This window comes from Atta cephalotes (assembly GCF_000143395.1).
Source record: "Atta cephalotes unplaced genomic scaffold scaffold00084, whole genome shotgun sequence".
In the NCBI taxonomy this organism is placed as follows: Eukaryota; Metazoa; Arthropoda; class Insecta; order Hymenoptera; family Formicidae; genus Atta; species Atta cephalotes.
Window position 1 is genome coordinate 200151 of NW_012130148.1, and position 15085 is coordinate 215235.

Genomic DNA, 15085 nt, shown 5'->3' on the forward strand with positions numbered 1-15085 from the left:
ATATAATTACGTACTAGTATATATATATATATATATATATATATATATATATATATATATATATATATATATAGTCATATATATATATATATATATATATATATATATATATATATATATATATATACACAAAATGAATATATGGTAAATTGAGAACCACTTTCACCAAGCTCCAATTAACTTAATGGACCTAACTTTGCCAACTGAAACTGTTGTTGGAGAAAGAATGTGAACTGTATGTAAAGAGTTACACATAACATATTTCTAATTATAATTAACTGTAATTTTACAAACTACATTGAATATAAAAATAGATTAATAACAAACTACCAGAGGGAAACTTTGCTGCATAAGTAGTATTACAAATCTATATTTATAACTTCTCTCTTTGCATTTTTTCTCCAACATCAACTTCAATTGGAATCTTGCAAAGTTATTAGATCTGTTAAGTTAATCAGAGCTTAGTGAAAGTAACCCTTAGTCACTTGCATTATATTAAATCAGTACACATTAAAGGCTGCTTTATATAAAGTATTTAAATGCAATGGCATAATATAATCAACTTTGACAACAAAATAATACATATATATTCTATTAAATGATGTGATAAGATAATTTAAACATGTTTAAAATATTTATATGCTTTTACATTTAACTTTATCAATTTCATGTATAGCAGCTTTTGTGATATGCACTAATCTAATATAATAGTATACAAGTGATAATAAATACAAGTGACTAAATTCACTATTAATGGTTGAAACAGTTTTTTACCATAAGAAATGAATTGTGGACTGCAATTGAATATAAAAAAATCACACAAAAGAAAGTAAAATATTGACCTCTGACTGCAAAAAGCTGATTTGACTATTAATCTCAACTTATGTATATACAGGATGTCTGATAATTGTTCTGACAGAATTCGTGAATATGAGCGGACTAAACTAAGACGGAAAGTCTACCATTTTACAATTTTCGCAATAGGTCAAGTTTCAACAAGATATTAATTGTTAAAAATTGTCGAAAATTGGTTTTCAATAATTTTTTACTCAAATACTATCAACTTTACAGAAAAAAGAAACTGCAAGAGACGAAAATTGTTTATTTTCTTCTTATAGAGCTCTAAAAATTTTTTAATACCGTATTTTCTCATGATGATAAAAATATTATAAGAAAATGCAATATTAAAATTGATAAAAAATTCTGAAAAATTAATTAATTCTATGAGAAGAAAATATATCTTGTGAAAATTACAAAATGATACAAGACTTTCTGTCTCAATTTAGTTTGCTCTATATGTCCACGAACTCTGTCAGAACAATTATCAGACCTATATATATATATATACACACAGTTTCAAAATCGCGTATTCGGAGGACATAATACTTTATGCTAAAACAACTTTTTTTCTTTTGCAAAATTGCATCTGTAGTTTTTGTAGTTTTTGCAGAAAAATAAGTAGAAGTTAACAAATATGCGCAAAAATTATTTACCAGACGTAATTTTGTTAAAGGAAAAATTTGTTTATTTTAGCATAAAGTATCATGTGCTTCGAATGCGCAAATTTTAGGACACCCTGTATGTATATATGTATGTACGGTGCGTGTGCGTGCGTGCGTGCGTGCGCACGCGCCTGTGTGTGAGAGTGTTTAAATATATTATAGTATTTGCCTTAATAGGCATGTATATTTATTCATGATTTAATAATGTATATAGGATCTTCTTTTCCAAAAGCCAAGCCAAAGCATGGTTTGTTGACAGTAGCTTGCCTAGCATTTCAGCGACTCTTGTTCCTTCCATTGTACAAAAAGTGGTGGATACAGCAAACAAGTTATCGCATCTTTGTGCTTTTCTTGTTACTATATAGCTTGCAAACGATCAACATATGCCTATATTATGTTTATACAAACAGGGAAAATGAGGCAGAAGTATGATAAGTTGTTTCTGATTTTCTAAACTGTACTTGCATTGCTATCGATCTTGACTGTCACGTCTTTTTACAGATTATATCAATGTCAGAAGTATTAGTACCTGTTGTTATGATGTTTGTTCTGTGCACTGTTCATTCCCATATTGTATCGACACATTCAGGTCCTACTATGACATATAATCAGTCCAGACAACGAATAACAAGACGCTCTCGACATATTAGGTGCAGAAATGGAAAATCGAGGCCTAGACAGAATTTACGTAAGTATGCATTAAAACAAAAAATATTCATCTTTATAATATTTAAATTTTTGCTAAAGGTGTACATAAGGATTCAAAATCTTCTCAAGATATGGCTTCTGAGAAAGTGAGTACAGGAAATGAAGAAGTATTCACTGCAGTAAGATTTGCTAAAAAAGTGGTCATCCAAAATTCCTCGACTGTTAGCCAATCTCAGGTATCCAAATTTCAAGTTTATAATAATTGTTCAAAATATCGTATGTATTTAAAAATTTCTGATGTAATAGGAACTTGCAAATGCTCAAGTATTATATGACAAAGAATCATTGAATACAACCGGAGAAAATTCTGACCCTGCAAACGAAAGTTCAACTAATCATGAACAGCAAGGTAAAAAAAGTTATTATTTATTTATTGCAAGTTTATATATTTCATATATTTATAACACATACATGTTTCACTCTGAAACAGATAATGTACCAGAAGAACATGTAGCAAATATACATCAGGATGATGATGGCTTTGAAAGTCTAAATGGGAATGTTTCCAGTGATAATGACAAAGGGATAGGTCGAGCACTGATGCAAGAAAATAAATCGCGATTGAGTTTGATACAACAGAGTAAAGATCATATGTCATGGTCAGAAGATAGCACTAGTCAACAAATTTCATCAAAAAACTCAGGTTTGATTTACAAGTATACGCTTGTAAAATAATTTATAGACATTTAACAATTTTGCAAAGATAATTATAAATCTTATTCATTATTAAACATGCTTTATTTATTATTAGACACGCACTTTATAAACGCATAAATTTTTAAAAATAACTTTAAATGCATATTTAATAATTCATCTAATTTTACAATTTATAACATTAAATGAAAGTAATCTTTTTTTAAATTTGTTTTTATTTGGGGTTTCCGAACCGCTAACACGCTTTAATCTTTGTTGGAAAGGTATAAAATGGAGTAATAGCTAAATCATCGTTTTCCACTTTCCACGCAGCACCTGACCCATTAAAAAATGATGACAATTTTATGGATAGCAAAAGCAATAATGGCAATATTAAGGTACTATATCACTTATAAGTTTAATTTATTTTTTCTTTACTAAATCTATAAGCTTAACAAAATTTCTATCTATTTATTTTTTTTTGCTTGTCTCTTTTGTAGACCAATTCTTTTTAGATATTATTATTCTTTTTAAATATTCTTAAATATCCTTTAATTTTATCAAGAATAAAAAATATTTAAAAAATTCATATCTAATGCATCTTATATTAATCTATCGACTAATTTGTATTCTTGTTAATTTAAGGCTAAAGAGATTTCATCAAAAATATTGAGATCAAGAGAAGCACGGCAGCAATGCGAGAGCGAAGAAGAAGGCGAGTGTGAGGAAGCTACAACGCATCATCTCACAGAAGCAACAACTTCTGCCACGGAATGGATGGGAGTAACAACTAATAGTGACGAGTGCAGTTACAGGTGAGTTTTATTATTTCAATAAAGCATAATTTTTTATAAATCGAAATTATTATAGTTCAGAACTCGGGGAATCTGACATAGCCAGCGAGACTAATCTTAATTATGGAGAATTTGTGGAGCATCCTTTCTCATGGGAATTTGAATTGCCACCTTCGATATTATTTAATTCTACTTGCACATCGTCTGATCGCGGTTAGTATAGCAAATTTTTCATACGAATAAAGATTTAATTCATGAAGCAACTGTATACATTCAACAAATTAAACAGATTTAATAATTCCTACTTCGCATCATTCTGTTTCTAGTTTCGTGTACGATTTGGACGCGGCGTGATATAAAAAAGGCTGAATTATCAGTGCTTGATATTAGTTCAGCAATAATTGCCAGAGTCGAATCCATGCCAGAGGGTATGAATTATTTTTACGGTGGTCTAATACTTAGTATCGCATTGTGTCTAATACCGTCAATAAAACGGCTGAGTGACCATATAGGATCAGATAATATTGGTAACGCGTCTGTTAGTCTATTACCAAGTGATATGATTCAGATAAACTTGGAAACATACACCGATGTCTTGTGTAGAATAATTGGTATTTCATTCGGAAATACTTTTTGGTAAGAGAATACTTCTTATGTTTATGTATTTTAAAATATTTATGAATTAATAATTTTTTTTAAATAACTCTTCTTAGGGAACGAACGGTGGTGCTAATTTCAATGTTTGAACGATTTATGTTGTCATGTTGTCTGTTTTTCTTGCTGGCAGTAGCAGAACGAACATACAAGCAGAGACTTTTATATGCGAAATTATTCTCTCATTTGACATCATCCAGACGCGCGCGAAAATCTGATTTACCGCACTTTCGTTTGAATAAAGTGCGCAATATAAAGACATGGCTAAGTGTCAGATCTTACTTGAAGGTAAAAATATTAAATATATGCGTTTATATACAGTTTAAAAATTCTTATATGTTTTATATCTTATTATATAATTTTGTATTATAGCGAAGAGGGCCGCAGCGATCTGTAGACGTAATTGTTTCAGCAATATTTATTATAACATTATTATTGCTGTCATTCGTAAGTTTGGAACTAATTAAAGTAAGTATATTTTGTTTTTTTAATATCTATTTTTACTTTTTATTTCTTTTGATAATGTAAATCTTATTTTAGGATCTCGAAAATTTACACTCACGATATAATGTCGAAGCATTATTCTGGAGCTTCTCGCTTGGAATATTTATATTGCGGTTTATGACGTTAGGAACAAAAATCAACAAAAAGTACAGAAATCTCTCTGTTTTGATAACTGAACAGGTAGACTTTGTTATAATGTATTTAAACTTTTTCCAAAAAGTTTTCTGAAATCTGTCTTATTTTTCAATACAATTTTTAGATCAACTTATATTTACAAATTGAGCAAAAACCACATAAAAAAGAAGAACTTATGGTTGCAAATAGTGTATTGAAATTAGCGGCTGACTTGATTAAAGTATGTATTTTTACAAATTCATTGAAGAATCAATATAAATTAATTAATTTAAATTATAATATATTTTACAGGAATTGGAGAGTCCGTTCAAAATCTCTGGGCTATCAGCTAATCCGTATTTGTACACTATTACTAAAGTGGTACTTTTGTCAGCACTTTCAGGAGTACTTTCGGAACTTCTTGGTTTCAAGCTAAAACTACATAAAATAAAAATTAAATAAAGCAATATAAGACGTGATACATATGAAAGAGGCGCATTAGTCCATCAATTTTGAACTGTCTAATGGATTTAAACTTAATCTGTTCTCAGCGAAAATTAACTTGGATTCATTATACTAAGTTAAGTAACATTAGGGTGCTTTAGCTTATTAAAGGACTTGGAGACTGTAAGTAATAAAACTTTATTTACTCTCTAAAACTTTTAGAATGAATTTCACTCTAAAGAGTGAAATTTCTCTCACTTTTAAAACTTAAAAATTGAGGCACTTTTTTTCAAGATTAGCTCAATTTTCACTCTTCAAAATGAGATTCCACTTCAAAGAATTTAGAGAGTAGCTAGTCAAATCAATGACAATTTAATACAATACTCAATATATTCAAAATTTTAAGTAATTAAAACGTACGTAATTAAAACAGAATTTATAATAAAATTCTCATTAAAAAAAAATTTATTTCAAATACGTTGAAAAATTTGAACAAAAACATACAATTTTAATTCTTTATTACATGATTATTTCCTTTGTTGGAAGAATGCTGAAATTAAATATTAATAGAATAATGATGATATTTCATTAAATTGATTTCATTGACTAATTTTTCTATCTAATTTTTAAATAGAAAAATTATAATGAGAGCGACTTAATAATTATTCGGAATTATATTTATAAAATTTAAGGGGATAACAAACAGAAAATTTACATGTACGTCACAGGAAATTACAATTTTGCAATGTAATCTTATTTTTCTCACTTACTATAATATTCTAGTTCAAATTTGTGTATTTAAAAGCAACGAGATTATATTGCATATAACACAATTATAGTTTTTCTTACCGTCTCATAAATTCTATAAATATATTTCAAATAAAATTGATTCACCCTCATTATAAAGAATACTTAATGCATACATTTAAAACAAGGCATGTTTATTATATACTATCAGAATATTGATTAGTCCTTAGAATATTCTTTTTGAATTATTATATCATATTATTATTTCATCACTGATAGCTTATTACGTTAATATTTAAAAAAATACTTGCATTTCATGAAATATGTAAAGAGTTTGGAATTTTTTCAATGTATAGTGTAAATATTGAAAATTTGTGGTAATAATAATCCACAAATATAATTCTTCAAGGGATGTCCTAAAAGCGTTTAAAGCACGTTCTATGTCCTAAGAACATCTCCAGGAATTTCTTTGGAGAACTGTGTTGTGTGGAAAGGGCTCGACAAATTGAATAACTTCCTAAAAAAAAGCTTTTTAACTTTAAATGAAAATTTTGATATTTTCTGAATGTTATAGTAAAAGTTTATTTGTTGTGAACGTAAAATGTTCTATTTTATACATTATATATTTATTTTGTAACTACCAATTTGATGATAGTATCTATTTGGATGAATATATTCGTCGAGCTTTGAACGCTAACGAGTTCAATCATTATGTATAAGATTATGTAGGAGAGTGAACGAATAATCTGACTATATTTATAAAATTTATTAAAATTCCAATATAGATTTACATTTACATTATTTTTTTCAATATAGTTGTTTTGTTTTTTTGTATTTGATTCAGCATAAATTTATTTGTGCTCTTAAAAAAAATTTTTTTTGATTGCTTTTTCTCGGTATTTTTTTCATATTTTATTCAGTGCTAAATCAATGATCAAACAGATAATTCAAGGAAGTGAATGATTATACTATCTGTTTTCAATTTACAAATAAAAATTTGCCACTAAAGCTAAAAACAGATTTATGAAATACTAAATCATAAAAATAAGTTGTATTCAAAAATTGTATTTAAAAATACATGTATTCAAATACATGTTTTCATGTACATTGTATTCAAAAATAATGTAAATCTCTATTGCAGTTTTAAAAAATTTCATAGATACATTTTTCTGGATATTATTGATACCGTTATATAATTTGACAACTTGCAACATATTTTTGCAGATATTATATGAGATGTGTATTTGAAATGCATGCATAATTATATGATTCGAGAATGCACTTGAAGTCATATATTATGTAAATACTATATTACGAGATAGAGTATCTATTATGAGAAAATTAGTACCTGTGCGATAATAAGATTAAATGTAAATTATTTTTCAAATATGTTTAAACTTGTCGCCAATATAGAAGAAATAAAAACAATTCTATGTATATGAAATTTATATACATAAAAAAAATTGTTGTACGAAAAATCTTTTTGATACTTATGCCCTAAAAGATAGTTATTTCAATTTGTTTATTATATTATTTTTTTATTTCAGTAGTTAATTTCAGATTTACAATTTAAATCAACGATATAAAAAAATTTCATTGACAAGAAAAATCAAAGATGACCTCGATAAAAGGACATAGCTCCATAAAAAGGACATTAATCCGTCTATAAGAAGGACATTAGGTTTATTTATGTAAGTTTTATAATATACATGCTTAAAGTTTGAAGAATAATACTTAAAAATAATATTAATAAAAATCGAATATCCATTTTTTAACGATAAAATAATCTTGTTGATGAAAAATCTAAGAAAAATAATTAACAAAAAAAAGGCTATCAATCTTAAACTTTATAGCTACAAGTTATAAATTATCCAGTTACAATCATTTGATTAAATCCTATTAAATTATTTAGGCTGTATTTTGGATATTCATTTCATTTTATCTTCCTTCTGCATATAATAAGTGATAAAAGATAGAATAAAGCTTACAGCGCGTGAGCGCTTGAATGCTTCTTATCTGTCATATAAAATAAGCTTAACATGTGTGTATTTTGCGCTCGCATACATACATCCAATACAAATATATAGTGTTCTAAACTTGTCGCAATTATTTTTTTTAGTTACCCAATGAACACAATGTTTAAAATCGATATATAAAATAATTTTAAATTATATTTTTAGGAATTCTTTAAAAAATACCTTTAAGATATTTCATAAAGAACTTTAAAAAATTTCTTAAAATTATTTTATGCGTCGATTTTACTCCCTTAATCGGCAATCTTTAGAAATTAATATCTGGTTAACGACATATTGGTCATACAGTCCTTGCAAAGTAAATTAAATTTGGAAATATGTTCAACATTTACACTCAAATAAACTATATACATATGAAAGTTAATAATTTAATTTTTAATAACAAATAGACTAAATAAACTGTAAAAACGTTATTAAATATATATAAAATTATTTAATAACGTTTACTATTTGTTATTAAATTAAAAATTAAATTATTTACAATATTAAAAAGAATTCAATTTTTTATGTAAGTAATTTAAGTGTTCAAGATAATTTATACAAAGTTTTATTATGATTATCTATTTAGTTATTCTGTAAATAAATAAATAAATAAAATAATTTTGTTTATTTATAGAATAACTAATCTCTGCATGTAATCTCTGCAATAAAGCTTTATGTTATATCGTAAATCTTGAGTAGTTAAAGTACTTAAATAAAAAATTTAGATATATCTAAAATATCTAAAATATCTAATATATCTGTTCTTATTGAAATAATTTTTTATCCATGTAGAATATCGCCGCAAAATTTTTTCTAGTATTTTCAAATACAATATAAAACGATCTGTTATTTTTTCATAATTTTTTAAATATTTTAAAAATATATCCTTATCTATTGCGAAAATTGCAAAAATGTAGCAATTCAATTTAGTCCGTTCTATCTGTCCACAATCAGCGTTAAAAAGTTTAGGACACCCTATAGAAGAGAGAAAAAATGGAAAATAACATTAGCTGCGCGTGCGTTTGAACTATCATATTATCGATAATAAATTGTGATCAGTCACACGATTAAGATTTTGATAAATTCTTCAAAAGCTCATTTCTACCTCTGCTGTTTCTACGCCACAGAATTATAATTACGTAGGTACTTATAGACACATTTTATTACGTCTATTTCTATAGCTCAATAATGCACTCTTTTGCATATACATAAATTGAAATAAGTACGGTAAATGTATGTACATACTAATGGACATAATCCAATTATTAAACAAAATAACAAAAATTTTAAATATTAAACTTTCAATAGTATTTACAACTTTAAATAAATTCGTTTATGACTTTAAAAAACTTAGTATAACAAATTTATATCACTTGTATCATTAAAAACTTAATTAAATTTGTATTTTTGTTATTTTATCCAATAACTGGGTCATGACCGCTAACAACTTACACGTTGTTGATATTTTGCGAAAGCGAGAGAAAAAGTAGTGCAATGAGTGTAATTCAGTAATAAAAAAAAGAACTATTATGGCGTGGACTCGCTCGCAGCCGATTGGTCGGCGGGAACCGCGTGACCGGCGTGACGCGCTGTATGAGTAGTATGAGCGCCTCTGTCTGAATGCCGGTAGCAAACTACGATTTGCGAAGAGCCGGCTGTGTGTTGTTCAGTTTCAGATTTCACTTAGTTCGCAGTCGCTCGTCTGTAGGTGCACGTCGCGTTCGTGCGTTAGACGCGCAAACTGGCACGGTGAAACGTTCCCTGAAAACTGAAAGTGACTGAAAGCCGCTGCTCGTCTCCAATTCTCCACCTCACATCCTCGCCGCTCCCCAGTGACGACCGGGTCTCGCGCGCCCGGCGGGACCACGACTGGAGCAACAGGATCAGCGAGTCTCCATGACAATGGCCGTGGACGATTATTATGACGGTTTCCGCACTTTCTCTTGGCTCGCGGATCTCGTTGGATTACCGATCGACCAGGTGAGACGCCGACATCGTCTACGAGAGAGGAGCGGTTGGCCGCGTACTTCTGAGCTCCAGCAGATTCCTGGGTGGCAACAGAGATGATATCGATCCTTCCATCGTGCATTTCCATGTTATACATTTTGCGAAAGCAAATTAAAAATTCGTACTTGATAAATTTATATTAGAATGCGACCACCCTCTCGATTGTTGTCGCGCCTCGATCATGTTTTCAGTCCAATAGTTTGCGATAGAAACGAGATGAGAATAAAAAACGAGTGATGAAGCATTTTAACAAATTACATACTTATGAGGGATTTAAGTATTTGAAAAAAAATTTATAGTCGTAGCTGGATGATTAGACAATTAAAATTTTTGCGAATTGTGTTAATTTTAATTTGATTGATAACTCTGATAGATGTCATTTCTTCGAGTTCGCGGTTATTTTTTTTTTTTTTTTAATCAAATTTGCCATTTCCGACGAACTTTATAAAAAAAAAATGTAGTCTAGTTTTTTCGCGATGAGATTATTCCTCTAGATATAAAATATAAGCTCATCAGAGAAACTTCACAATTAAATAAAAAACTATTGCGAGAGGAAAAAAAACACTCGATTACAACTTGAAAGCTTTGACATTAGACAATTAACTTGACTTGAAAGGAAAATTTACACAACTGTAACTACGTTATAAATATATGATACGATCCATTTAGCGTCAAGTGTTTCGGATTTGCATCAAATTGTAGCCATAAGTCATGTTCAGCAGAACGTTTCATTTTGCAATTGTTGCAAATACAAATTTTTTAAACTTTGAAATAGTCTTTAATTGATTAATTAATTAAATTCGATCTTCTGACTGGGCAATCAAATGTTCCGAAACACTTGGTAGCGCTAAATGAACCGTATCATTATTTATAACGCATTATATAAATTTTCCTTTCAAGTTAATTGCTTAATGTCAAGGCTTTCAATGCATTTATAATCGAGTTTTTCTTTCCTCGTCGTAGTTTTTTATTTAATTGTGAGATTTTTAATCTAGATATTTGAAATTTGCGTGCGATAAAGTTTAAAATTATATACTATTAGAAATGCTTCCTTTACATATAATGAAGCTTGTGATTATGAACGAAAATGATTTAATTGATAATTAAGTTACAATAATTACCTAAATGTAAGGATCATGTACATATATTAAATTTGAAAAAATACATCAAATTTCATATACATGTATAACACAATATACTTTTCAGTTATAAATACATTAAATTTAATGTCAAAAAAGTTGAATTTAAATTGTGTAACTTAAAAGTATATTAAATTTCATGAAATTTTTAACAAAGATTCTCTTTTCTATATTTTTTTTCTACATTCTCTTCTTAATTAATTAATTGTGAATTATATAAAATACGTCATTCCTCGATCTATTGCAGGAAGAAAGAACGAAAGTGTGGCAATTTGTATGTAGATCTGTTTTCTTATTGCTGTTTGGACTGCGTTAAAACTTTCCTTCGAAATTTCAAATGTGTACCTATTTTACTTTTAATCGTTTCTACTAATGTGGAACTTTAACTTTAATCTCGATTTAACTTATTTTTTATCTTTTTCTTCATTCAATTCAAAATTAGAAAACGTTAAAGAGTAAATTGAACCGAAATTAAAATTAATCTATGTTAATAGAAATAGGCATTTTAGTACCAAAAACTATTCATAATCAGTTATATTTAAAACTATCACAGATTTCATTACTATAAGATTCTTCATCTTAAGATTTCTTAAGATTTCATGAATCAATCAGAGAGTCATATTAACATCTTAAGACATTATTTAAGACGGTTTTAAAATAAGAACGAATTATGAATACCGTCCGTAAAGCAGTATTAGCATCTTAAAACATTACTTAAGATGATCTTAAAATATGAACGAATTATTAGTACTTGAAGTACGTAGGTATGTGAAGTGAATATATGTTTAAAATTCGCGAAAGCGAGAAGGAAAGTTGTAGAGAGTACAGAATGTAGGAATAATAAAACAAATCTAAAGAGTGTATACTAGTTCAGGATAATGATCGTATAACTTTTTCCCTAAAGAAACGTACAAAAGGAAACGTGAAAATTATTATTGAAAGTATTATTATTGAAAGTAATGGAGAAATTATTTACTTTTTCCGCCCTAAGAAAAAAGTTACATGATTGCTTTTTAATTCTATAGAAACACATCTCATAAAAAGATATAGTTCTTTTCTAATTTAACACATCACGTTTATATAAACTTAAGCCATCTCATAATTGCGTCGATGACGTAAGCGTCAACATCGGAAGATGCATTCATCATAACTGCGCAGATATTTCGTTCTGTATCACCCTTATTGTTAGAGTCAAGACAAACAACCGCGAATATTCTGAACATTCGAATTATACGCCTTTTTCTCGGATTTTTCTACGTTTTCTGCTCAAACGCCTTGATATCAAATTTTAGCGATCAAATTCATGCGCCTCGTTTAAATGCATCGATTTAAAAAATTCGAAACTATTTGGCGCTGGTTATCTCATCTTTAGATAAACTGTGATAATTTACCTACTGAATAAACAAAAAAGAATAAAAACATAAGATAGTGAGTAAAGTTTATCGAAAAGTGGAACAACTTAGCCTTGATCGATCGATCCGACGCGCAAAGTTAAATTGATTGAGAGAGATCAAATTGATTTTATCACTAAAACGATAACAAACAAACTGTTCACTTAAAATACTGTAGATGACTTCAATCAAACTCCGATTAACTTAATTGGCGGTTAATTTAGCTGACAGAATTATTTCCTGCAAATTTTCTAATTATATCATTTATCATTCATAATCTAACTTTCTTCTAAATAAAGCATTAATTATGCTGTTTTACAAAACTGGATATATATACACACACACACACACATATATATATATATATATATATATATATATATATATAATAAATGCAAAACATATTCATATAGAGGAAATTTTTATTTTAAAATATTGTAAAAGAATATTAATTAGCAATTTATGAATAATAAATACTCTCTGTCCTATAATATAAACAAAAAATTTTGTTCATGATTTTAAGCTGATATTCATAGTTCGTATTCTTATATATAAAGGTGAAATATCACGAGCGACGTTTATTGAAGCATACATTAAGAATTAAATATTCCGATTAATATTTATAAGGAAGAAACTAGTTTAATTTTTAATGCATGTTGTAATAAACTAGTTTATTTTTAAAGATTCAATAAACATTGCTTGTGTTATTTAATCTTTCTAATTATTAATTTTTACTCAGCAATCTCGAGCTAGAAAATTTATATATTATAATTTTTTTATAAATGATATCTTTTTTTGCCAATATTTTTTGCACTCACTGTATATAAATTTTCACTGACATTAAAACATTATTAAGCATTAAGATTATATTGAAAAGGTATTTTTCTATTTATTTAATTGTGTTAATATCACTTATCATTGATTAATTATTCTAAGTATTAATACTTATAGTAACTTAATTATTCTATTACATATATGAATAATAACTTAATTTTTAATAATTTAATATTAATGATTACTGTTAATGATTTATTATATTAATAATTTGTACTATTCGATACGAAAAGTTTATTTCAAAACTTCTATATAAGTTCCGGACAAAATATTTTATTCAAAAAATATTAATAATTGAATTATTATTATTAGTAAATTATTTTGTTAATATATCAGAATAATTAATGCTTTATCGATATATTGCTAAATTAATCGACGATTAGGTTAAAAATTCAGAATTTGTTGAGTTCAGCACTCGAACCGTTCTGAACTATGACGTACGAATTGTCTAAATAGTATAGTCCTGAGCGTACTAAAATTGATGCAATTTTGTGGCAAAACATTTACAAATTTGCGAACGTCATTCTATGCCATTCTATGGAACTGTTTTAACAATATATTACATTGGAAATATTCGAGAGCTATGAATATTTTGTTTCGGAATAAGAAATAAGTCTACGGGCAGTTTTGTTTGAAATGTTTATTGTTTAATTTAAAAAGTCCTTGATTATTTCGTTATTGCGATATAAAAGTTTTTTTTTTTTAAATTGTAAACATTATCTTGAAAAGGCAAATGTAGTGGAGAGAGGCAAGGAATGCATAAAAAAAATACATGACAAAATACATAACATGATAAGAGAATGCATGGCACGAATAGACAAAAATGTTAATTTACGTGATGATAAGAATATTACGAATCAAACTGGATTATATATTCCGATTTTGCTAATAAAATTTTACCTTGAACAAATTGGACGACCGCACCTCTAACTAAACTATCAATTTAAGTTGATTGAAGCGCGATCGAATAAAATGCGTCTGATCTTTATGGAAGTGAAACGTGTGAAATATATAGTGACGTTAGTATTCTCTTTATATTTGTGTCAAATCTTAAGAATGTTCGATAGATCTTTCAAAATAATAAAAAAATATGTAATAAGTTATTCTAAATCACATTTAAAAGTAATACAACAAATTTTTAATGACGGTTTACTGTTTAAATCATAAGTTATTTCAATAAGAAAGATTCCTTAATCTCTAGATAGAAATGTATGGAATTATAAAATAAATGACAAAAATGTTCTCAATTTTTAATATAAACACTTTATTCAAGATTATTTATGTAAAGTTATATTACGAATGCAGAAATTAGCTGTCCAGTAAATGAACAAAATATATATTTGTTCTAAATTTGAAATTAACTGGTGAATTGCAATGAAACTTTGCATAAGTTATTTTGAATACTTAAAGTATTTAAAAAAACATTTAGGAGTTTTCGTTATTATTCTTTCAATTTCTAACAATAATATAATAAATAAAATAAATAAACTATAAAAATGTATTGTTCAATCAAAACAGAATGTTATGAATACAACTTTCATAAGTATATATGTGTGTGTATATATATATATATATATATATATATATATATATATTATA

The 15085-nt window shown here is 27.3% G+C and overlaps 2 protein-coding genes across 2 annotated transcripts in view; both read left to right on the forward strand.

Annotated features, from left to right (window-relative positions):
• LOC105624642 (putative homeodomain transcription factor) overlaps positions 1-5371 on the forward strand; it is a 6141-nt gene extending 770 nt beyond the window's left edge. The window contains exons 3-16 of the mRNA XM_012205999.1: positions 1717-1928; positions 2004-2190; positions 2250-2386; positions 2457-2559; positions 2641-2853; positions 3177-3241; positions 3489-3658; positions 3714-3850; positions 3964-4273; positions 4351-4579; positions 4664-4759; positions 4832-4975; positions 5055-5150; positions 5222-5371. Coding sequence (XP_012061389.1) covers positions 1717-1928; positions 2004-2190; positions 2250-2386; positions 2457-2559; positions 2641-2853; positions 3177-3241; positions 3489-3658; positions 3714-3850; positions 3964-4273; positions 4351-4579; positions 4664-4759; positions 4832-4975; positions 5055-5150; positions 5222-5371 — 2249 coding nt within the window. The remainder of the gene's footprint in view (positions 1-1716; positions 1929-2003; positions 2191-2249; positions 2387-2456; positions 2560-2640; positions 2854-3176; positions 3242-3488; positions 3659-3713; positions 3851-3963; positions 4274-4350; positions 4580-4663; positions 4760-4831; positions 4976-5054; positions 5151-5221) is intronic.
• A 4640-nt stretch (positions 5372-10011) lies between these two features.
• The window catches only part of LOC105624643 (lysophospholipid acyltransferase 2), an 18554-nt gene continuing 13480 nt past the window's right edge, over positions 10012-15085 (forward strand). The window contains exon 1 of the mRNA XM_012206000.1: positions 10012-10095. Within this exon, the coding sequence (XP_012061390.1) occupies positions 10012-10095 (84 nt within the window). The remainder of the gene's footprint in view (positions 10096-15085) is intronic.